Below are 26933 nucleotides of genomic sequence, written 5' to 3'. Positions count from 1 at the left end.
CCAGTCCGATCAATGTGGGACACTTGTCCGCAACCACAAGTCAGTAAGTTATTATGTCAGTATTTATGACTGACTTGCAGTGACGAGTGTCCCACGTTGACCGGTTCACTCCAGTGGAGTGGCTCCACAAATATAGTTATGCAACTGTAATACTTTGACCTACTGAGGAAGTGGGAGTGTAAACAATATGGAGTAAACTTCAAATAGAGCTGCATGCGGTGCTCTCTCTGCCTATAATTACAATACAAACCTCTCTACAAACCGCTGTTCCAGAAACATGTCGATCAAAGCAGACTACGACTGTATAGTAATTGGAGCCGGAGTTCAGGGATCTTTCACAGCTTATCATCTGGCAAAAAAGAACAAGAAGACTCTTCTGCTGGAGCAGGTGTGTGATGCATTGCAGAGAAGTTATTTTGACTTCATGTTTATATCACAAAAATGCAAACTAGCCTATTATTTTGCAGTAGAGGTTGTTGAAGTGTTCAAGGAGAATGTGTTTTAAAAGCTTGTCGGTATATCTACAACACAGCTTCCTGTCCCTTTATGATTGTTAATTATTTAACTCACCTGAAATGAACCCTCAAGTGCAGTGGTGTAAAAAGTACTCAATTCTTTTTACTTAAGTAAAAGTATCAATACTACAATGTAGAAATACTCAATTACAAGTAAAAGTCCGGAATTCCAAATTTACTTGAGTAAAAGTACAAAATCATACTTAAAGTACCGAAAGTAAAAGTACTCATTATGCAGAATGTGCCATTTCAAGTTTTCAAATGCATAAAAATCATTTGAAAATAGCCAATCTACAGCTCAGCCCGAAATATATATAGAGCTTAAGTGGTTAATGTATGTTTAGTAATACAAATCTAAATCTACAGAGTAACTAAAGTTTTCAAATAAATTCTACTCCACTACAGAGATGTAGTGGAGTAGAATTACATTTTACAGAAAATTGGAAATACTCCAGTAAAGTGAAAAATACCTCAAAATTGTACTAAAGTACAGTACTTGAGTAAATGTACTTAGCTACTTTACGCAACTCCTCAAGTGTCCGTTTTTACAGTTAACAGGCAGGGCTTTCACTTGTACAGGACCTATTTCCCTTACATGACCTTTTTTTTACTTTACTAAACGCATGAAGCAACACTGTGAATTGAAACATATGAATGTAGCACAGGGATGCAGTTTTCCTATTAAGTTTATCTAAGTTTTGTTGTTGTTTGCTCTTGCTGACACTACGTTTTTATTTCGATAATGTATGCGTGAGACATTCCCCCCAAAACCCATGTAATCTATAATAGCTGCTGCAGCAGTACATGGAATGCAACCTTGTTTGCCTCCTTTTAGTTTGTCTTGCCCCACTCCCGGGGGAGCTCCCATGGCCAGACACGCATCATCCGCAAGGCATATGAGCAGGACTTCTACACTCACATGATGGAGGAATGCTATCAGCTGTGGTCTCAGCTGGAGAGAGAGGCCGACAACGTCAAACTGTACAGGTAAGCAGTCTCGGCTGAAGGCGAGTGAGGGAGAAAGCCATTAAATGGAACATAGCAAAAGCTTTGCCAGAACACTGAGATTTGTCACATTCAATGTGCTATGTACGCGCAAGAGCAGCAACTCAATCTATGGGAGCCATAAATGCATGACTTTCTCATTACCTCCAGCGTCAGCGATTCACCCCCAGACAGCTCCCATGCCTTTGACTCTGTAACAAGGTTTTTTTCCCCCTCCCTCCCTCCATCTCAATAAACCTCTAGCTGATTTTCATTCGCGAGTGCGGGGGAGGTATTTGTATGCTTATAAATATGACAGTGGCATCAAAGTGCGGGCAGTATCTCTGGGCTTCCTACAAGTATTTCCTTTTTTTGAAAGGCTTTGTCAGTGCTATCGGCAAGCCAAATTACAAATTGATTCATTATGCAAGGCGGTCCATAATAGATCACACTACCAGCCATGCCCACATAATTTTCCTCGAGCATGCAGTGATTCTCTAGCCCCGCCCCGGTGCTCTCATCCTGGGCTGTTGTGAATGATGGGTCCACATCTGAAGGCCACCTGTGCCCTTGAGCTGGCAAAAAAAGAAGAAGGGAAAAACCCAACAACAAACGACTGCAGCACAATGAGGAATGTTGAGGGGAGGCTTGCGTGAATCTTTTTGAGCAATGCCTCATGCCTCAGTCGTTCCTCTGGCTTGGGGATAGATGGACCCCGCTGAAATGGTAGGAGCTAAACCAGAATCCATCTGCCGACCCTGTTGGTTTGGCCACACATACACACACATACGCGCACGCACACGCAAACACACGCGCGCGCACACACACAAGCCTGCAAACCAGTGCTACTCATCACCTTCCCTGACAGGCGCTGCACTGGATCATGAATCATATTTATGATTCTATACACACTTACACACATTTTCTCCCCCTCTTTGTCACACACATGAACTTGGTGCCATACACAGACCACACGCACAAACACAAACACACACACACACACACATTGGGTGGCATACTCATAAAATTTCCTGATGAATGGCTGAAGCCTTTAGCTAGTGTTGCCTATGCGTCATGGCTACTGACAGATGTTGGAGCAGCCTTTAGAAAACACTGCTGGCAAAGGACAAGGCGGCCATCCATCAGGCAGATTACTGAATTAGGCTCTGTGTTTCACAACCTCTCACTTTGGGACTCAATAACTTACCATGGGGCTGCTATGCTCTGCCGTATTCGCCATCTGCAGTTCTTCCAGTTAAATGTCATCAGTGGGTACTCATTACATGTTAGGATACCGTTTACCTCCTCGTTTACAGCGTGCCTTACAAGCCATTGATTGACTGTCAGGCTGGGATTTGCCAATAATAGGTTGTAATATACAGTAAATGCACATACTGTAATAATGGTTTGGGCAGCTTGGTGAAAGGTAAATAATGGAGGTTGATGTGTTGTTTTTTCTTGATCTGTCTTCACCTCTCGCTTGAGGGTGAAGACAGCTAAGGCATAAGTGTATTTATCCTCTATTCATAGATGTGAAGTGAGGCTTTTTTTCTGCTTTATTGTGACAGGACAGTGCAGTGACAGGGAAGGGCAGCAAGGAGAAATTACATGATGCAAGAAAGGTCTCAAGCTGAGAATTAAACCCAGGATGTTGCGGTTATGAGGTCAACGAACCTGCAGCCGGTTGAGCCACCAAGGCCCCCCAAGAAGTGAGCTATTGACAGTTCCAGGAGTAGAAACTAGTTACAGGACTGAACTCACCTCCATATTAAAAGCTCTTAATCAATCTGCCTCAATCATTCTCTCATCCTGGCCAGCTCTCCCTTAGTTTTCAAACTTTGGTATGTTTGATATCGAACTTAATTCTGTCCCAAAGAGGGTAATTAGATAAAGAGAGTGTAAAAGTTAAACGTTGCTTGTACAATTATATAAGCAAGTTAGCTTAGCAGTGATGGCAAAAGCACAAATGCATGCAGGATTCTACATAACACTGAATCACTGTGACTGTTCCATAAATAACATTTATATTATATTAGCAACGCTGCAGCGCCACAGTCAGCTGGGGGTGGGTTGGGGGTGTTGAAGGGGAAAGCAGGGTGAAGGGTCAGACCAGATAGGATGGAATGCCCTATACACCTGACCTGTTGTTGGCAGATAGTTCAGTGGACTCAAAATGGTTGCTGCTACAGTCCTGAAATAAAAAGGACCACTCATTGATAAAACTCGAATGTGGATCTGACAACACTGACTGAGTAAAAGTTGAATAGAAAAAAAGGGCAATTCCTGTCAATCTAGAATACATTCCTTACATTACATGAAATTACATTGCAGTGTTAATCTCAAACGCGTCGCTTTGCGCTGCGTTTCGAGCTTGTGGATCTGCTACCTTTGGTGCTTTTGTGTGACGCTGTAGTAGGATCAAATGGTCATTAATTTACGAAAAATATGGAGATAAGAGGTTTCTGCCCGACAGAAACGATATGTTTCTGGTTCAAACCTGCTGCCGACTCGAGCCAATCAAACAAAGGTATGCGTCTCAGGTCCTTATTCTGCTCTGTCATAGCTCCTCTGTCCTCACTCACTCAAGGGTTATGTAAAGCAGGAGAGGACATCTACAGTATATGAGGGTAGATTTGATTTGAGCACTCAAACTCACTGAACCTTGAACCTGTATCCTGTAATCCACACACAAGTAATCTGATTAAGTCACACAAAGACAAATAATATTCACACACACGTGTAGATTGACAGTTGCACAACAAGAATTGTTTAATCTTTGTGACTTTGAATGTCAATTTACATGTGTATGAATATTTTATGCAAATTTCAATGTACACGTGTACTGTAGATCCCATTTTAGTGCTCAAATAAAATAAAATCTACCAGCTTTCGAATTTTGCAACATGTCTACCTTCAGGTAACGTCCTTTCCTTCTTTACATAAATGTAGGAGTGAGGACAAGGGGCTAGGACAGAGCAGAATAAGACAATACGCAGCCATGGCAAATTGAACTGGAACAGGAGATGGGTACAGACAGACAGACAGACAGACAGACAGACAGACAGACAGACAGACAGACAGACAGACAGACAGACAGACAGACAGACAGACAGACAGACAGACAGACAGACAGACAGACAGACAGACAGACAGACAGACAGACAGAGATAGATAGAAAGAAATGCACACTTGGAACCAATTATGTAACGGTCTATTCCTTCTAGCATTCTCTATCTAGGCAGGTTTCTAAGAATTTGTTTGTGCTTCTGGTAGACAGAATTAATGTAATGAGTAAATGAGGAATTATAACAACTTGACATTAAAGGATAAGCATTTTTCCTTGCATCAGTCAACTGTTTTTAGTAATACAAAAAAGTCATCTCTTATTTCCGAATTAATATGTGAAACTCAACTCACAATTTATATCACAATCAATTTGCATGATAGATAGGAGATAGATGATAGATAGGAGCGATAGGAGAATAGGAAAAATAAGTATTCTTTAACATTTCCTATCACTCTGACTATATCACCCCCCCCCACCCCCCACCCCCCACAGACAAACTGGTCTTCTAGTTATGGGTCCTGAGAAAGACCATGAATACCAGGCGATGAAGACCACCCTGGAGAGTAACCGGGTCCCCACCGTGCATTTGTCACGTGAGGAGTTCAGCCAGCACATCCCCAATGTCAACCTGGCTGATGGAGATGGAGCGATGGTGGACACCACGGCCGGAGTGCTCTTCGCAGACCGTGCACTGAAAACCGTACAGGTATACAGCCAGGGGTCATCATTATGTCCGTACACGGACAAATGTGTCCGTGGCAAAGACTTGGTCTTGTCCGTGGAACATTTTTGATTTACACACCATTATAATGTTCTTATTTTGATCTTAAGACCCAATTACTGAATGTCAGTCTCTGGGTTTTCTTCAGAATATGTATGACTCCGATTTACTATGACACTGTACGGCATATTAGGAGTCCTACTAGTGGTCCTCTAATGTTTTATTTGCAAGGACCACCATAACTCTGAGTGTACAAATCGAACCAAATGGACCCGGAAGGGGCCATTTGCACACTCTCAGTGTTACAGGTAACAGACCTGTAATATGGTCATTCGGGGCTAGCTCTTTATGTGTTTCTGGTAATATTGTTGTCCACTCATTTTGAATGTCCGTGGCAAAAATTTAATTTTGACCAAAATGTCCATGGATTGTGCGCGCAAAGTTTCACGCCGATTGGTCCAGTGATGCCGACATTAGCTGCTCACGGACAGACAGACAGACTCACAGAATCATGGGGACTAAACATAATCTCTGCCCCAGGCCGTTCCGGCCTGGTGGAGATAATGTGTTATTCACCACAAGGAAGTATAATGTAGGCTACGTTTTTTAGCTCAACAATAATTATGGAAAGATATACACTATACAGTAGTATAAATACTGTACATCCACACAGTTCCAGATTTAACGTCTCTAGAGAAGAATGCACTGTAATTTTATTGATAATTACTCAGATCAGGTGTTTCGTGTCTCTGAAATGTACCGAATTGTTTACATTGTGTTGATGCATGCTTTTTTTCTTATCAGTTATGGACGAATATGCCAGTACAGAGTACACTGAACAACGTATGCATTCATGCAACAGCCAATTAACCAGTATGCTATTGAAAAACATAAAATCTCAATACAAAACAAGTTGATCTACATTACATACAAAAGACCTGGACAAAATGTAACATTTAAAAATTGTGAACCATAGCACTGTAAAGAAAATCCTTGAGAGCAAAGGCTGTGGAAATAATAAAAGATTAATGTAACAAAATGTCTGCCTTTAACAGTCACTATGTGAAAACTAGTTAGAGCATGAGACTGAAAAATACTTTAAAACCAACATGTGGATAATTTAACATATTTCAGGCCTATTGTTTTAACCTCATAATGGCCCACACAGGAATATCTTTCAGCAATGAATTCATACTGTATTATCTGGGCTCTGCATTGAACAAAGCACTGGAGGAGAACACCCTGTTCTGTGGCTGCCAGGTCAAGCAGAAACCTAACAATTTGTTATTTCACAGCAATGACAGTCAATTACAGCTGTCTGCATAGAACTTTCACCCCTTTTGTGCAACGCTCCAATCACCGATAAATTACAACGTGTCATAAGCTATGATAATAGACATCTTGAGGCTCACTATGAACAGTGCTGTGCATTTTGAAAGTGCTGATCTATGACTTGTTAATTTTCTGTCTTACTACAGTACATGTCACCATTGATCTGCCTCAGTCAATCGGTTGAATTATCTTACCATTATCTTAACTCTCCTTTCTTTCTCTCTGCATAGAAATGAGGCATTTTCATGAACATTCTGGGCCTCCATTGAATGCATTAATTGTCTAAATGAGGCCAATTCTGCAGTATGTCCTTGACCTGGCTTATCAGCTTTTTGCACTGTAATTAGAAAAACTTTGACGGGCCATATTTGCTTAGATGTCAAACTAGTCCAGACTTTCCTCATTATACAGTAAGTTGAAGGGTTGACTCTGGTGCCTCATTGCCAAATTCTGACCTTTGCAAAGGGCACTGAATATTTTGTGCAAATCCTCCTCTTATCACCCATAAAGAATAGTTTTTCATGTATAGTTAATACGTTACCATAGGTCATGAAACCTGGCTGTACCTAAGAGCCTTGCTGTTATGTCCCTCGCATTGTCTTTCTCATTAATACTCACAAAAGGGTGCAATGCACTGATTAGGGAAAATAACCGTAAAAAAAATATCAAAAACTGATATTTAGAACCAATAACCGAGTTATATGGAACAATCGAGACATTTTTTTTTTACCGTTGCATCCTGAGGTTGTGAGCTTGTAGGCCTGCAATTTTCACTATAATTATTTTTTCGTAATCGAGACGTTTGAAATAATCGTGATATTGATTTTAAGTCATATCACCCAGCCCTAGCACAAGACACAAAGTATGTTCACTGCAGGGAATTGTTTTGATAGTTACCCCAGACCTCTTGAGACCAAGAGGTGGAGTGACTGTGGTGAGCTGCAGAAGATATTAAATCAATGGCATTCAGAAAACCTGGCAGACATCTCCGTCTCCAGGTGGACAGATGCTGCTTCGCTGATTCATTCGTGTTTCGCTGTCACTTGACAGGCACTACTTTATTCTACAACTTTCAAGTTTCTCATTAAACTTTCACCGTCCCCACTCTTGGATGGGTTCAGCTCAGATGAATGCAGGGTGTTTTAATATTCGTGAGTGACTGCTGCATTTAAAATCAACCGTCACATTGCTTTTGGTCTTTTAATCCCCAAATTTGGTCTCAAATAACGTGGAGAAGAACGGGCAGCATCAAAGGGAATGTAAATGAGGGATTGTCAACTGTTCTGTGTAAACACATCATCAGCACCAACAAAAAAAACCCAGCGGGAATCTTTTCCATTGACGTATTGATTCTTCTCTCTGTTGCCAGGGGCAGTTCCAGAAATTGGGTGGCGTGATTAAAGATGGACAGAAGGTGACGGACATAAAGCCTGGCCCTGTTGTCACAGTGTCAACGTCTAGCGATGTGTACCGAGCAAAGAGTCTGGTTATCACAGCCGGAGCGTGGGCTACCACCCTGCTCTCCCACATTGGACTACAGCTTCCACTGGAGGTACTGAACAGCATTCACTTCAGGTGCTCAGTAATCATATAATAGGGACAGTAGTGTTGTAGTCCCACACTGTTGGTCTACACCAGTGGTTCTCAAAGTGTGGTCCAGGGACCCCACTTTGGAACCCCTGGAACCCCGTAGAGGAGTTTCCAGGGAGTCAGTATGTATATATATATTATATCTTTGAAATATTGGTTTAGTGGTTCAGTGGTTCTGGTGGCGCTGCGAGCTTGAACATTGCTATTTTTGAACATTTTTGAAAAATCTTGAAAGTGTTTGAACAATGTTATTTTTTCTTTTAAACAAATCCTCTCTTCTGGGGGTCCCTGGCACAACGCCTTTTCAGATGGGGGTCCACGGCAAATAAATATTAATTTGGGGGTCCTTGGCACAAAAAGGTTTGAGATCTGCTGATTTAGAAAGCATTTGTAGAATCGGCCTCAGGTCTTAATGGGTTAATATAGCATCAAAATCAGTTTAAAACATAAACCTTAATTTATACTTTGTCTATTCGAAAATAACCGATGTAGAAGCTTGCGACGCGTTGTGCTACTTTCACATTAATTTGGGGGTCCTTGACATGAAAATGTTTGAGAACCACTGGTCTATGTGCACCATCCTGTAGCCCTGTAATGAAGCTCATTACAGCTGTTTAAGGCTATAATCTGTAACTATCAAGGTTCAAGGGTTCAAGGTTGTTCTTTATTGTTACATCTTGTGAACAGGCACATAAGAGTAAAAGTTATTTTGGTTTGGCTTCCTTCAGACAATGCAGCAGCATAGATAATAACAGAATGATGAAAAAAGATTGAAAGAAAAGAGTGCAAAAAAGAGCAAAAAGAGAATAAAAAAGCATCATCAAACGTACATGTGCATATAATCTTGGTATATTGTATACACCAACAGCATTATTTTCCCAAGTAGCTGCCACCTAACACTAACACTTCACAGTATATTCTATATACAATAGATTAGGTAGGTGCAGTTCAAGCATAATAGTGCAAGAAAAGGACGGATGGGGGGAGGGGGGTGAGGTTAGCATTTCCCTTTGCCCTGGTTCGTTCTGGTTCTTGACAGATCATTCATGTACCTGATTGTACGTGGAAAGACGTTTTTTTGCAGTCTATTGCCAGTAGCTTTGAGACTATGTAGCCGTCTTCCATGCGGCAACATCTGAAACAGTCTGTGGTTGGGATGGTGTGGATCCTTGATGATTCCACAAGCTTTGCTCACACAGCGTTCGTCGTACAGGGCTTGGATGGGGGGGAGATCGCATCCGCTGATGTGCTCAGCTGTCTGCACAACCCTCTGCGTGGTTTGAACCCGGGTCCCCTAAAAAGGTCACTTGTAAAGTAATGGGGCACGGTGGCAATTATCCACATAGCGCTGTCGCCTCACAGATAGAAGGTCCTGGGTTCGGGACGCTGTGGGCGTGTCTTCTCCTCCACGTCATCAGTGCCCATACCCTAGGTGGGGTTGGCGAAAGGGCCTACTCTGTGTGGAGTTTGCATGTTCTCCCTGTGTCTCCTAGGATAGTTAATACCCTCACAAAAACATGTAGTAATCCTGGTCGCTATACCACCTCCCCCATGACAGCCGGGGCGCCTGATGGAGGGGAAGGGAACTGGTTGGAATAACGTGTTCCTTCCACGCGCTACGTCCTACTGGGGAAACTCCCCCCTGTCAGGTGATAAGAGGGTCAGTTGGCTCTCATGCATTGAAGGAGGCATGAGCTCAGCCCTTGGCTCCCTAGGCTGGTGGGGGGAGTGTAGTGCCCAGGATCACTTAGAAAATTGGCAACGGGTGAAAAAGGGTTTACAAAATTGTGGGATAAAAATAAAATAAAAAGTAATGGATCGCAACTTTACAGGCCAGCATTGAACCACCAACCATTCACATACAGTACTGGCAGTGTTGGAAAGAAACTAAGTACTGCACTTAAGTACAATTTTGAGGTACTTTTACTTGATTTTTTCAATACTTTATACTTCTACTCTACTAATTTCTTTGGTTATTTAGATTTAGATTTGGTGAACCATATTATGAAGTGTTAACAAATAAAGAGTTTGTTGGTGTATCGGATGATCATTGGATGCCCTTATTTTGAACTGTAACACAGTCAGTGCAACTCAAACGTCCTGTACTACTGCACTACAACTCCCATCATAGGTAGACAACATTCTGTAGTCCCCAAAGAGAACAAAAGACATCATTGAGTAAAGTACACTCAATGCAGTGGTCATACACATTATATGTCACAACCATTAGTATTCAGCCAGAGATCAAACACAGGTATATTGTCACATTATAATAATCCACATATATGTACATTGCGCTGCATCACATTTTAAACTACCTTGTGAAGAAAGCTATAAAGTTGCCACCTAGGATCTATTATGAGCTCTGGATGAATAACTTTAACAATAGACAGTTCACTAAAGATGAAACCATGGTGATGGTGTCCATATATGCCTTAAACAGACTGGAACTAGACAAATAGCAATTGGTTATGAGATCACATTTATGAAAAACCCACGTGTGAGCTCTACATTTAATCGCTATGACGGTATTAGGATGGTTATCTGTTCATAACACCAGATAATTGCCATCTAACTGATTATGTAGAAATCCAGGTTAGCTACCAGCTGTTCAGGTAATCTAACTGATTATCGGAACAAAATTAAATGATTTAAAAACTAAAACATCACATTATAGAGCTGGACATGATAGATTTAAAGTGTATAGAGCTTTTTTAAAGAAAGAAAGAACTATAATAATTATTATTACCGATCAGTGGGGAATAGTTACCAAGATAGTGTCAAAGCGCTTCTCAAATTATTACGTAAATACAGAGTTTATTATATTGTAGATCAAACATTTTGCAAACCCATGTTGAAACACTGACTAGAAGTCCAGACTCTGCCTTCAGGCTAAAAGCTGAGAGCTATGACTGACATTCTCTTTGTCTTTCTCCCTGGTCGTAGAGATAAACTTGGGGAAAGGACCTTCAACCTTCTGCTGTACTCTGTTGGTTTAAACAGAAGCAAAACCATTACAGCAGCTACACAGTCAACTCCCCAGTGTTCATGTAACTATGGCAGTGTAAAAAAAATACCCAAATGGTCCGTTTCTAGTCTACCCCCGCAGAGTTAAATTAACACTGAGGATTCTTAACAACCATGCATGCAAGAAACAGTAGCCAGCCAATCTCACCCCCTCTCACAATATGCCACACAAACTGAAAATAACAGGTGATGGAAAAACAAGCAGGCAGCTGTTTGAGTGCAGAATTGGAGTTGGTATTGGAATTGCATTATTCAGGCTAGCGGGCTGGGGGGCCTGGGGAATGCCACGCCTGAGTGAACTGGTAGAAAAGCACTGGGTATGTGCTCATTGGCTCGATGTAGTTGCGCCGCCTGAATTTTTATGGTCCCTCGGAACGGGAGAGCAGAGGGTTAGTTCATTAAACTGAAAGCTCCTGAACACTGTGTCCTTATTACCACCCTCACACATGGACATGATTTGTACCAGCGTACATGCAATTCATTTAATCCTTATTCCATCTGCACCACCACAGTGCTGCTTTTGTAATTGCACGTGTATTAGAGACAAAAATCTCTTCCAAAAAGATGCCCAGGGATTGTCCTAGGGCTGTCCGCTCATAGTCAAATAATCAATTAATAGGTCGACCAAGACATTGTTAGTTGATTAGTTGTTTTTTATGCTTTTTTTCTCCATGCACATCTCTTGTAAACATTTAATTATACCAGACTCTATAGGCCAATAGCCATTGTAAATTGAGAACTGAATGGAATTCAGTTCTCAATTTCACCAACCTGAAAAGGCTGGTCTCTGCATTTATGTAACACAATTTGACGATTTGTCGATTTGTCGAATAATCAATTTATTAGTCAGTCCTATGACAATTAGTCGAATAAGAATTTCTTTAGTCAAGCAGAGTTCTTGGTTTTAAAAAATCCTGTTGGGTAGGGCCGGGTTCGAGCTGATGATTTATGCTAATTGGTCGGGTAGGGCTTTTTTTGGTTGCTTGCTCTCTCCCACCCTGTTGTACAGTATGTGATTAGACCTGCTACCAACGTAAGTTGTGTAGCCTTTTCTGGTAATAACCAGCATGTGTGTTTGGTTTGTCTCTGGCTCAGTATTGTATGTGATAATCTGGCTCAGGCTTCAGCTCAGTCAGTTCGGTTCAGGTTTTCATTTTCAGGCCTGTTAAAGAACTCTAGTCGAGCATACCACTAGATCGTCCTCATCCCTGTGATCAGAGCCAGAGCGGTGAGCTTCTCTGTGGTTCTGATGGTGTTTCTAACCTCATCAGGTGTTGAAGATCAATGTGTGCTACTGGAAAGAGAAGGTTCCTGGGTCGTACCATGTGAAGCGCCGCTTCCCCTGCTTCCTGCAGGTGGGCAGCAAGGAAGGCAAGCATCACATCTATGGCCTTCCTTCCAACGAGTACCCAGGCCTGGTGAAGGTGAGCAATAACAACCCAGTACCACGTCAACGCATTTCACCCAACCCCTAGCAGCTGGTGGCTGAATAGTATTACTATTTTAGATGCCAAAGTAACGCGAAAAAAGTCTTAGAGTAACGGTAAAAATGGAGATAAGACAAAGATTTGACCAAGAGGAGCTGCATGTCTATTTACCTTTTTGTGCTCAGTCATATTCAGCTTAGAGCCCACATACCACATATATCCAGTCATTTCCACACACACATACAGTACATGCACACGTACAGAGCATTTCTGTATCTGCTCTGAACCGGATATATACAAACTGCAATGAGCCCAGTCTGCCTGCCAGTCTAAACATTTCAGCCCCAAACTAGTGAAAATAGCTCTACAAGCTTGTGAGCTTGTAGATCTTCTTCAAAAAAGAAGATATTTTTTTACATCATGTATGAAACAAATAGTAAATGAAAAAAGGGATATTTACCCTTGACCCATAAAAATGGGTCTGCGATCCAAACGTGGGTCCAGACCCAGTGTTAAGGAAAAGCTGTTCCTGTTCTACAGTATAAATTTGCGTTAATGTCAATGAAATAGTGTGTAATTAAAAATTGAAAAATAAATGATAATAAATAAATAAATAATATAAGGGTTAGGCTTATAAACATAAAAATGTGGCATGTTCAGCCCCGCTTCCACGTGAAATGTATGTTACTTCTTGTGCACCATGCGGACTGTGTTGACTCATCTAGCATTAAAGACGTAGTGAAATGAAAAATTATTTTTTTTATGTGAAATTATTTTTATATCAAAAGTCCCTAAAAAGCCAATCTTAATTACTTCCTGTGAACGGAAACGTGCTGCGTGATGACATAGATACACTTTTATGAATATAAATTAATCTTGATTTCGTTCACGTGTGATTCCCATAGCTGCACGTTTTAAATTTTTAATTACAGAGCTACTCCGTTTTGAATCTCACTCAAGATGACGTCCAGACGGTGTATTACTCATTGTAAACTTAATCACTCAGCACACTCAAATATGTATCTGAAAACATTTTAGGTTAGAAATAAGCAACATGGTAACAAATATTCTGCACAGTGGCCGTCTCTCTTTCCCTTGGCCAGCGTGCGCCTGCAGGCTACAAACACTAATACTGCACACCACGTGAGTGAAATTCCACTGTGCCATAGCCTGAAGGGATGGAACTTTCTGATAGGTTGCGAGGCCGTTTCAGACTGAAACTTCAAAATAAAATGACCGAGAATGTCATTTCACTGGACCTTTAAGACCTGAAAGCTCTACCAAACTTTGCCTAACCTTAAGTGTACTACTAGTGCTTAACCTTTAAATAAGATTACACCAAAGTCATGCATAAATGGTCAAAAAATAAAAAAGTTAAAACATCATCATGTTTGTTCATTATCACTAGTTTGAACATTTCATGCTTCAGTGGGGATAAACGTGACATTGATTCATGAAGCTAGGTTGGTTATGGAGTAAGACCATCTAAAGGCTGCCAACAATTCTGCTTAGAAGAACGTCCCCCAACTCTTACTCTGAAGATAAAAAACAAAAAGGTAGTGATTGCTTCACATCTGCCAGCAATATTTGCTTTACCCTCAACTGTTCCAAAACTTCATGTAGTTTCGGGCATTAGTTTTCCTTTGGTTCACTTTCGTTTGATATTACGACTATTTTCGGCATGATGGCAAGCCAGCAGGAGTTTGGAGGCTAATGGCACACAACATGCAACCAAAAGGAGGGGTGGAGGGGGGACAGATGGCGATGCCACATCATATTATTCTCTCTGGGACACAGTCACTAGTACTGTGTCCTGTGTAGGTGCAGTCCCAGCATCAGCATGAAGTGAATGGGGGGGTTAAAACGGAAAGGGGGCACATCTTTTTTATAGTAAAAAGTAGGTTATCATTCGTCTTTGCTTTCAGCCTGTGGGGTGGCAATATAGTGGCTTTTTGACTAGATGCGAATTGCGAACAATCCCCTACCTGACCTTAATTGTGCATCATGGCTTTAATATGAAATATGAATATTTGGGGAAGAGTGTCCCCGGTTTGACTCCTGGCCAGCCGGAATGTTTGGCGTGCGTCATTCCCCTGCTCTCTGTCCGCCTTCCCTGTCTCCCACTGTCGCTATTGAATAAACCAGAAATTCAGAAAGAATTACATTTAAAAAAAAACTGTGTCCTCGCATAATTTGGAGAATCGGAGCACTCAGAACTTGGTCTACAAGACACAAAATAATACGGCTCGCGTACAGCATGCCATGAGGTTCAAATATAATAGTCCTGAAATAACAGCGCTATGTTTTAGAACTATGTTTTGAATGCTGTTTGAACAGCTTCAAATATTTTATGGGCGATAACTTCAAAGAAGGGGTATCATTACTGTATGAAACACGATAACTTGACACCCGTATCTCGGCCAATATGTTTGTTGTTTTTGCCATTTTTCTATAGGGTGCATAAAACTGGGGGAGGGGGTGTGCAGAAAGTACAACTATGGGGGCTTTGCCCACTCTTGGCACTGGGTTTGTTTTTACATAAAAGACATGCATACATAATGTGGAATGAACCAGAGTAGTTAATTATCATTTTGATTATGAGGACTTCCTTGACCTTGACCTTTTAATGTTTTTAATTACAAGGGTTTGTTGAATACTAATTCTGATTGGTCAATTGGGGGCGGCCATAGCTGAGCGGTTAGTGATCAGACCAGCAATGTGTCGTTGAGTGTCCCTGAGCTAGACTCTTAACCCCTAATTGCTCCCTGAGTGCCATAGAATGGCTGCTCACTGCTCCTACAGAAGTTATAGGATGGGTAGATGCAGAGGGAAAATTTCACGTACAGTATGTGCAAATATACAGTGACAAAAAAAACACCCCAAGGAGTGGGGACTAATGCTATTCTACTCTATTCTAATTAATGTATTCTATGAATTGTATAATGTGTTTTTTGTGGAAGTATTTAATCAGATAATAAAATAATTTCTAAATAAAAACGTCATTGATTTAGTTCGTAAGTAGCCGTGTAATAAGCAGGACAATGTCATTATTGCAAAAGGAACCCAGACAGAAATAATCTGTTTTATTACTATATAATAATAGTACTGTGTGAATACATTTCTTTAGGTGTGCTACCACATGGGTAGTAAGACAGAGCCAGACGAGAGAGACAAGCAGACGGATAAGTCTGATATTGACATCCTACAGCGATACCTCGCTCGCTGCTTCCCTGGCCTGGACCCTGTGCCTGCCGTGGTGGAGAGCTGCATGTACACAGTGGGTATAAGACCCACAACTGTCTGTCTGTCACCTGTCCAGCCTCTACATGACGGTGTATTACAGCTCCTGTTACTTCTGCCCCAGGGGTTTGCTTTCAGCAGGAAAGCTCATTTCTTCTACACAAATGTAGAAAACGTTTCTGTTAAGGGTTTGTATGTCCCCACAAAAGTAGACCAATCACGGTACAGTGATTCTCGGTTTAATGCGCTACAAGAGAAATTACATATACTGTATGCCACAAAACAGCACTGAAGTGAACGATTTGTTGCATCTCTGACTTATTTATAGTATATTATAAATACAGTACTGCTTAGCTCACTGCAAATGTCACTGAAGCTAATGATTCGTTTACAAACTGCACACCTCCGTGTATAGTAACTTATTATTGGACTGAGATGCCATGCTGTTAGAGTACACCTAAACTATGTACAGTTACATATCTGATCTAAAAGCAACAATACAACAACAATAATAGGTTGATAAAACTAGCCTATTGGAGAATGACATTTTGAGAGAGGAAAGGAAAACCGACCAGGGGCTTCAGCACCATGGACAGAGCTAGCAGTCACTGAACTCCAGCATAGCAGTAGTAGAGCAATTTAAGCAGGATATAAAGGCATTCTGATTTATTCTTTATTTATCTGGTTTATTATCTGTTCCACTCAAACCACACCTATCGTACAGTATGATACGATCACTAGTCCATACACTCAAGATGTTGTGCCAGAGTTTTTTCAAGACGTTGAAATTAAGTGTGGATTAAGTGGATTGTCCATGCATAAGACGTTGCGATAAGGCATTGCACATAAGAATGTCAAGATAGGGCCCTATATCTTGTTTCTGAGACATCATTGTGCAAAGTAAGAAGCAGCTATAGTGACATGGGTGCATTATCAACTCGATAGATGTGATATTCATGCTGGAAAAATACAGATGGAGCAGGTTTGTCAACACCTGTGTGGTGTGATGTTTTTTGTCTCTGTATGAGATGCATTGCTACATCGTCAACCATTCCCCAAACCCAAACCCATACACAGGTGTGAGATTCTGAGCCATCTTGAGGGGTGTGTGTGTGTGTGTGTGTGTGTGTGTGTGTGTGTGTGTGTGTGTGTGTGTGTGTGTGTGTGTGTGTGTGTGTGTGTGTGTGTGTGTGTGTGTGTGTGTGTGTGTGTGTGTGTTGAGGGGGGAGGGGGGAGGGGTTGGAGCTAAGCAGCCATTCTACCCTCAAGCAATACTGTACACTGCTAGAAAGACAACATCGCTCCAGGACAGTAGGATTTCTATGCTTTTCACAATGCAGTGTGTTTTGTTGAAATATTCGTGTTTCTTTTTTTTTTTTCAGATGACACCAGATAGCAATTTTGTGCTGGACTGCCACCCCACCTATAGCAACGTTGTGATTGGAGCAGGATTTTCAGGTGTGTAAGTGCATTAGTGTGTTGTGTACATTGTGCACAACAGTTTGACAGGTCAGTGATATTGGCTTTGGACTAATTCCGTTCCATTCCATTATTCCGTTCCATTCTAGGGCAGTGGTTTTCAGTGTGGCCTGGCCTGTAGGCCTGTATCTAACAAAGGCCAATGTAAATTCCATATTATGTAAAATGTATGAACTGAATGACAACCAGGTTGTGACTGCTGATTGCTATGACTGGAATCGATCACCGCAGCCCATCACTATGACTGACATAACCATGCACATTATTTAGGCATATATGACATCAGGGATCTCCATTTATGGGCATAAAAGGGACAAGGACTGACAAACAGAGATCTCCATATATGGGCGGTGCGGCATAGGTGTGAAAGCCATCTACAAATTATATATATATATATATATATATATATATATATATATATATATATATATATATATATATATATATATATGAAATGATGTTCACTGAGGTAGGCGAATGTAAGATTTTGTCAACGAAAATCTTACATTCTGCATTACCACGGTATTATTACAACTGTGCTAAATTGTACTATGATCACTTTACTGCACTGCACTATGATCACTCTACAATGAATGCTCCTTCCGGTGTCGGAAAGGGAGGTGATAACTACATTTGGTGATTCAAAACTCCTGACAACCTTTTGTCGGATGCTCCTGCAACCCCAGATGTCCTCCCGACTGTCCCAACTATTTCAGTTGTTTTTTCAGATGTCGAAAGGAGCATGTATTGACCTTTATACTACATTGTACTACACTGTACTATGACTACTATACTACACTGCACTATGACTACTGTTCTATACTGTACTATGATCATTATTCTTCACTATATCATGATCACTATGCTATAGTGTACTATGCTCATTATTCTATACTACATTATGATCACTATACTACATTGTACTACACTGTACACCTAGCAGTAATTCTAGTATGGGAAGAAATTGAAGTCGTTTTCAGATTAAGTACTGCGTCAACTGCTATTTGAAAAATGGAATCATAGATGGAAAAGCTTCCAGAGAAGTGGGTTTGATGCACTTCACACTGTGTTTAGAGTTGCAGAATAAGCCCCCCAGCCCTGGACACAAACCAAGTCCTTCTGCCAGAGACACAGCGTTAAACTTTTAATGAGAATTCTTCTTAAAACCCATAGTGAGAGGCGAGGAGCTTTGACTGTAGGTCTGGACTCGTGTTATTCCTAATTAGCATGGCAGAGGACCCACGCTGCAGACTTATCTCCATCCCACCCTCTCCCTGTGACGGTGGTCTTCTCCCGGAGGTTCTGTCGGGGTCTCCCGGCATTACTCCATCTGTTCTCATTGTCATCTTTTTCTACTCATTACATGTGTAATTAATTTTCTACCCATTCCAGTGGCTGGCTGGCCGCTGGAGGATGGAGAATTCATGCCTGGAAATATAACCTGCAGATTCAGAAAACGTCTATCAAGCCATATAATCAATTACCGTAGACACAGATTACAATCATGAGGAAATGTGTTGCGCGTCTCCACATCCACATCATGCCAGACTGTACACAGGTACAATGTCAGCTGCAGAATGTTTCGGTTGGTGTCACAGTGCAGTACAATCATGTTGTACTGTATTAACCAGTTCAACCCAGCGTCCCTATTCTGGGGCGAACATTTTGAAAAAAAAGCAGCTCTACACTACAAGCTCACGACGGGACGCATTGAAAGCTTATAGACTGACTATTTTTGCCTAAGAGATTTGGTGTAGCTGGAGAAAATGAGGGGGCCTAGGATAGATCCCTGGGGAACCCCGGTCAATGAAGTATATAGGGTTTAAGTGGTTAATGAAGAGCCAGAGAATCATACCATGACCCCCCCAGCACATTATATTCATCATTTGCTGTTCTGGAAATAATGAAAGAAGGCCATCTTTTACAGTAAAGAAGCATAGCAACATATACAGTACTGGATCAGTTTGCAGGGCTTATCTGGAATACTATGAAAAAACATTAATAATACAAAAAATAACTCCCCCTCCTACAGTACTCTGCTTGCATTTGTCATCAAAGCCATGGCACAAGTGCTTTAAAGCAAGTCCTGGGGGGTTGCCATGGTTACAAAGTCACCCAGTGGGCTTGGCCAGCCATTGAGGGCTTCCATTCTGCTCCTCTGGCGAGATGAAAACGTACGTGCCCAAACTGTCAGAGCCAAGCTTTTATGACTTCAAAGCCCAGCAGAATCCGCAGGAGCTGAGAGACCTTTGTCAGATGGTAAATGCGCTGCGTTCCTGAAGCCCTGTTGACATTCACAATTTGCCTCTCAGACCTTAGCAACAAGAAGACTGAATGTCAGAAAATAGCCTCTTTTTCTCAACTCACTCCTGGGCTGGAGCACATAATATATAACCATCACTAAGAAAAGGTACAAATCTCCCATAACTTAGTGCGTGGCCTCTGTTTGCATAAGTGAAGCGATGCCCAGTGACAGGCCAGAGAAATAGCTCTGATCTCCTTTCATGCATTCACTCATTCAGGCCTTAAACTCATTGCCTGGCTTAAGAAGAAATGGTGAGGGAAACCAAAGCTATTTATAGAGAGCCTGATGTGGTAAACCACATGGAGTGGGGTTTATATATCTCCAACATTATGACTTTGATTTGCCCAGCATGATTTGATGACCTAAGCGCACCGCTCACTGTGATTGGTTGTCTTCCCTAGGTCATGGCTTCAAGTTGGGACCAGTCGTTGGCAAGCTGCTGAGTGAACTCAGCCTGGGGGAGGTGCCCTCCTATGACCTTTCACCCTTCAGGATGGCACGCTTCCAGGCACATCGTAAATCAGCTCTGTAGGACCTGTGTTATCGGCTGAGAAACGCCTTCTTTATGTGCCTCAATGGAAGATCTATGATTCAAACTATAACAGGAGTAAAAAGCACTACATTTTAATTTGAATGTAATTAATACATTTTCATAAATAGCAACAATAGCAGATCTACAAGCTCAAAACATGTTGCAAGCAATGAGTTTAAGGTTTTAGATGGGTTATTTTTGCCACGCAACACCATCATCTGACGAAGTATAAAATAGGGCTTTAAGTTGTTAGCTACTACTATATCTCAAGAATTAACATATTGTGAGGAAACGCAAGTTGTAATTGTATGCATGTCTAAAATGAGGTAATTATGCATTAAACAGCAGCAGGCCATTACAGTGGACCAAGTGTAGGCTATATTTCTGTGCCTTTATGCTACAATACATACAGTGTGTGATGGCCATTCCATGGCTCATTGCATGGTAGGGTCAGCAAGATATTTAGCAAAGCAAATAAGCTATGTGCTTTCTACCATTTAAAAAAAGATATACTACTTTCAGTGAAAATGAATTGTACTCTATTGTAAATGTATCTTACACAGTAGAATAGGAGATCATGTGAGACCAGCTTCATGTTTCTCTCCACTGCTACGTAAGCCATGAACCTCAGAGGCAAATGTGAAGATATCTATCTTGAATTTCATGTGCTTCTCTCTTCAGTGTTATATTGCTGCATAATCCAGTGTTGTGTAATAATTATAGAGAACTGTATGACATCAGACACTAGGGCAGATGTGCTGTGTGCTATAATGGGTGGTTGCCTTCTAAAATAAACAGACATGTACTTTTTGTTCAGTGAAAAGGCAGAAGCTGTGAAAATAGTAGTAGCAGGGAAATTGCTTCATCACACACAATCACAGGCAACATGTAACACAGAACAACAAGGTAAACACTGGTCAGGAAAAAGAAACCAACATGCATACGTACTGTACATACAGTACACAAGGCTACATAAATACATATACTGTACAGTGTACATAGAATCAGACATTTAAAAGTCAGATCACTGAGATCAGTCAAACCACCATTATTATGCTTCCTCAGCCTCATAGCACTGTGAACAAATGACTGTTTGAATCTTTTAGTGGACATCCTAGGAAGGACGAATGTGCCACTGAAGCAGCTTTTGTATTTTATGAATATTGTATGTAGAGGGTGATGCATATTAGTAAGGATGTTTTTAGGTTTTGCCCAGGCTCTCTCGTTGTACAGTATCAAGTGATTCCAGGTTGCACCCGCGATGTTTGAACCACCTTTTTTAATTACTTTCACCAGCCTCTGTTGATGTCCTTTGTTTGGTTCCAGCAAATGAGAGCATAGCTGAGGACACACCGTTGTCATAAAACATCTTTTTGCATAGATCAAAAGTTTTATTTTATGAAAAAGAGCCTGGATGGTGCTTATGTATACAGTGAGTTGTTGTTCCAGTTACAGTAGTTGTCAACTACATCTATCTCATCTCCCCAGAGGGTGATAAGGTCTAGGTGAGCAGCCTTTTTTTCCCTGAAGCTGATGTTTAGAAATGGGAAGACACTCACCCCAGTCGCTCTCTAAAGCAAACAAATCTGATGCAGAGCCATTATCAACTATGAATCACTTGCACTCTCACTGCCTTCACTTTGAACAGGGACCCATCCAGCATCATCACCTACTGTACATTATAACATGGTTGTGCAACTGTAAACGCACCCATCTGTGAAATTTTGGATTAAACTTAAATAAGACATATCCCCATCAGCCTGTATTATTTTTATGCACCAGTACACCTCCTCCCGTGCCCCCTCTGAGTTAGCTATTTTGCGAGCTAAGCACATGGTTAAAAAGACATCAGCCATGGAGCCATTTATCTCTGTGCAGCCAGCTGCATGCTCAGTCTTCAGTGGTACGCTATTGCCTGAATCTATTTCCCCGTGTACCGGTAAACATTTTAATCACTAATCAGCCGGCCTGTTACAATGGATGCCAACCAAGGCCATCAGCACGAATGGGAAAATTATGCAGGGAGATGCCAGAGATCAGCGAGCCATTTGCTCCCTTGCCTCTAAGTGACTTCAGATGGATAGGAAAGGGCCATTATGCAAATGATATGAATTAGAGGTGCATTAAACATGCAAATGAAAATATTCAACCACCAATAATCATCACCTTGGGCCAATTGAAACACCCCTCTAGAAAAATGTATAGCGTGCATAATAATCTCACATTGCCTAAGAATTCTTTTTTGTCTTCCTTCTGCTGCTCTGGGCATGCACGTATCACCTACCTGATTAGCTGTAATCAATCAGTGGTCTGTTAATTAGTTCCAGGTGTATGCCTGCTTCTGGCTATGCCAGCTAGACCACTTCTCACTATGCTAATCTCATTATTTAATGGCCTCCATTGTGCTTCCATTGCAAAGCGCAAACATGGATAGTGCTCTGTGGACAGTCTTGCATTTGTGCGCTTGCATTAGAAACATTTAATGGAACAAGGCACTGCTTAAACAGTTCCTTATTCACTATCAAAACCTGTCAATATCAAAGACAGATAAATGAGAGTAGACAGGAGCAACACTAGTGACATGAAGATTGCCTGTAGGGGAGACAAGCCACCAACTGGAACCATCTCTCCCCCCAGTGATGTGACATTGGAAAGATGGGGAAAATGTCAAGAATGACAAGAATGACTTTTCCACATGGCCAGGCTGCCAGTACAGAAACACATTCTGTTCTGTCACCCTTACTGTTCTGTGATCTGCCACAGCTGCTGCCATGCTTCCAGGTGAATGTGGCCTTGGGTTCATCAAGGTTGTTTAAGAAGAATATGCATAAAGAAAGTACAGTAATTCAAAACATTTACTCACATAAGGGTGTCCAGGTGGTGCAGGGGTAAAGTTCCTGCCCACCACCATTGAGACAGGGGTTTAATTCCTCCACGGTGCCTACCTCAGGATAAAACTTAATCCCCAAGGGGAATACTGTTGCTACAGCAGCCAGTAAAATAATAAAGTAAAGGAATAGTCACAAAAGGAATATCATTATATAAGGAAACAAAAAGTAAATACAAATAATATTAAACGTATGCAAGGAGAAATTGTTCTAAAGGCTGCAAAAGTTTCCAGTTCAATACCAGTTACAGTATGTGACACCGAAAGCTCGTTTCTGCTTAAAATGACTTTATGTCATTCTTGGGGGTTATATTTCAAATATTATAGCCCAATCAAACCAACATACCAGTGGACTTACCTCTAAAATGCCACATACGCCATAATCTGATTCTCCATGATTACTCCTTATTCCTCCAGTCAAAAGGTGATTGCACCTGGTGACTGCATGGATGGTATTTTTTGCATAAGAATTACCTGGTTCTTCTGGGTTATATTTCAAACATTATAGCCCAGTCAGTCGAATATACCAGTGGTTATACAGTACCTGTAAAATACCATACATGCCATAAAAAGCAGTATTCCTCCTGCCAAAAAGGGATTGCACCTCGTACCCTGGTGACTGGAAGGTATTTTCTGCATCAGAATGGCTTGGTTTCATTCTTGGGGGTTATATTTCAAATATTATAGCCCAATCAGATGAATTTACCAGTGGACATACCGTACCTGTAAAAGACCATGTAAGCCATACAAAGCAGTTTTCCTCCTGCCAAAAAGTGATTGCAGCTCTTACCTGGTGACTGAAAGCTTGTTTCCGTCTCAAAATGACTTGATGTCATTCATGGTTATATTTCAAACATTATAACCTAATCAGACCAATAAACCAGTGGACATACCTCTAAAAGGCCGTTAAGCCATAATATGCATTACTCCTGCCAAAAAGTGATTGCAGCTGCTACAGTACCTGTTGACTTCTCCCTGAGCTGTGACCTTGTCGGGGTGGAGAGGCTGCTTCTATGACCCTGAGAGCTATGCTGGGGGGGAGCCTAGGGTTACAGAAACCACAATCACTTGGCAGAAAATTTAAGAGAGAAAGCAGTTGATGGCAAAGGCTCTGAACACCAAGTCCCAACAACTCCTCGAGAAAGCCAACATGTCCTATAAAAACAAGGACAGAGAGGTGTAGAGGAGTGCCAGGAGAGACAAGAGGGTCTTTGTTGAACACCTGGCAAGTGAAGCCGAGTAGGCTGCAGCCTATGGAAATTTGGGAACGGTGTACAAGATCAACAAGCGACTCTGTGGCAAATGTACAAACCAAACTACCCATGTCAGGGACAAGAATAGCAACATCTGTACATCAGAGCGGAGGATATAACCTCTCTGAGTGGTTTCCTGTGCAGACCGGAGTTAGACAGGGGTGGATCATCTCTCCTATCCTCTTCCTTGTCGCCATAGACTGGATCACCACCAAAACCACAGCTGACAGACCCAGAGGCATCCAATGGACTCTACACTCCCAGCTGGAAGATCTTGACTTCGCTGATGATCTTGCCCTCTTATCAACCAACCACAACAACATGCAGGCTAAAACTGACAGGCTTAACAACTTTGCCAGACAGGTCGGACTAAGTATCAACACCTCCAAAACACTGATTTGGAGTTGTGTGTCAACTCCATCCCCACAGGACCCATCCTTGTTGATGAGGAACCACTTGAGTTTGTGGAAGATTTCACTTATCTATCATCAGTTAGGACAGCGGGGAATCAAAAGACATCAAGGCAAGGCTGGGAAAGGCTCAGGGTGCCTTCTCCCAACTCTGTTCAATCTGGAGATCAAAGCAATACAGCCTTAAAACCAAGATGGTCCTATAGAACAGCAATGTCAAGTCTGTTCTGCTGTATGGTTTCAGAGAGCTGGCGAGTGGTCAAAACAGACATGAGGAAAATTGAAGTGTTCCACAACAGATGCCTCCGCCGAATATCCCAGATCTTTTGGCCTAATAAAATCTCCAATAATGAACTGTACAAACAAACAGGGAGCCGGAGCCTCACCAAGGAGATTACACACAGATGCCTGAGATGGCTGGGACATGTGCTGAGGATGGGAGAGCTGGAGGATGGAGCAGGACCACATCACAAAGGTCACCTTAAGATGGACACCACCAGGCAAAAGAAAACCTGGGAGGCCCAAAACCACCAGGTGCAAAACTGTGACACAAGAGCTGGAACATATGAACCTGCCATGGGGAGAGGCGCAATGCAATGGAGAGCGCTCATTGAAGCCTTATGTCCCATAATAGGGGACGAAGAGGAGTAAGTAAGTAAGTAACCTGTTGACTGGAAGGTACTTTCTGCATCACATTAGCTTGGTTTCACTCTTGGGGGTAATATTTCAAACATTATTGCCCAATCAGTCCAATATACCAGTGGTTGTACCTGTAAAAGGCCATACTGTATATGCCATAAAAAACAGTATTCCTCCTGGCTCCTGCCAAAAAGTGATTGCAGCTCCTACCTGGTAACGTTTATACTATGAACGGATGTATTGTACGTCTACTCTACAGAGGTGGTCTGACCCAAAATGGCTGCCATTAACTAAACAGGAGAGGTTGATGCACTACTAACAAACAATTATTTTTTAAGCAGTTCGGGTAAGTTTTCCTAGTATATCTTTACTAATATTTTGAAATAAGTGTTGGATAACTTGAATGCACTTATGAGCTCTCAAAATTTAGCATTTGAGTTTGTTTTTTATGATGTCAAAAGTGTTTGTATCATATTTGATACTACAGGTCTATAGTCCTTTACGATTTGTATCATATTTGATACTACAGGTCTAAAATAAATGTTTTTTTTTTTTTGTAATGTTAAAACCGACTTGATTTTTTTTTTTTTTATCCCACGATTTTGTAACCCTATTTTTTACACCCAGTGCCAATCTCTATGTAATCATGGGCACTACGCTCCCTCTGCCAACCTAGGGAGGCCAGGGCCGAGCTCATGCCTCCTTCAATGCATGAGAGCCAACTGACCTTCTTATCACCTGACAGGGGAGAGTTTCCCTGGTTGGACGTAGCGCGTGTAAGGAACACGTTATTCCAACCAGTTCCTTTCCCCTCCATCAGGCGCCCCGGCTGGCCAGGGGGAGGCAGTACAACCGACTTGAAATACCCCTTGTAATACCCCTTGTATCAAATATGATACAACAAATAAATGATACAAAGGAATGTTAAAAAATATATATTTTCTGACCTTTCCTTCATAGTTCAGGTTCTAGAGGGTTAAACGTGGAGGCCACCCTCAACATGCTGGCTGACACCGTGCTAAACAGCCTCCTCTCCGCAGGAGGAAACTGGAGCACCTGGTCTGTAGATTGAGATGATTGACAGATTTCTTCTAAATGTATTTGGCAAAGTTAAGTTCTGGAATGAAAGCTAAATATTGTCTTAATAAAACACCATTCTATGTCTCTCTCTCAGATCACAGAGCTGGTGCACCAGCGTGACGTGACCAGGAGGCTGATCAAGAACAACATTGACAATCCCAAGTCCTTCGAGTGGCTCAGCCAGATGCGCTTCTACTTTGACCCCAAGCAGACGGATGTCCTGCAGCAGCTGTCCATCCAGATGGCCAATGCCAAGTTCAACTATGGTTTTGAATACCTGGGCGAGAGTTAGGTCCCTCTCCATCGGCTACAAGTATTTAAAGTCGAACGGCCGTGTTGCGCAAGTCCCTGATGCCGCGCGTAGCGGTAAAACATTATTTTAGGTGCGACACAAGTAGTTTAGTAGTAGTGTTGCTCCTATCTATGTTTGTTTCTGTAAGTGTAA

General features: G+C 41.7%; 1 protein-coding gene across 1 annotated transcript; it reads left to right on the top strand.

Moving 5' to 3' along the window:
• Positions 1 to 277: 277 nt before the first annotated feature.
• pipox (pipecolic acid oxidase) lies at positions 278 to 20219 on the top strand (the record flags this gene model as incomplete). Its single annotated transcript, XM_080428517.1, has 8 exons — positions 278 to 388; positions 1351 to 1502; positions 5059 to 5272; positions 7989 to 8171; positions 12508 to 12660; positions 15791 to 15940; positions 17286 to 17361; positions 20089 to 20219. 8 exons carry the CDS (start codon positions 278 to 280, stop codon positions 20217 to 20219), a joined length of 1170 nt encoding a protein of 389 aa, XP_080284643.1.
• Positions 20220 to 26933: the final 6714 nt, after the last annotated feature.

The sequence above is a fragment of the Gymnoscopelus braueri genome, assembly GCF_963280865.1.
Source record: "Gymnoscopelus braueri genome assembly, chromosome: 5".
NCBI lineage: Eukaryota > Metazoa > Chordata > Actinopteri > Myctophiformes > Myctophidae > Gymnoscopelus > Gymnoscopelus braueri.
This window is presented reverse-complemented; position numbering and strand designations above follow the sequence as displayed.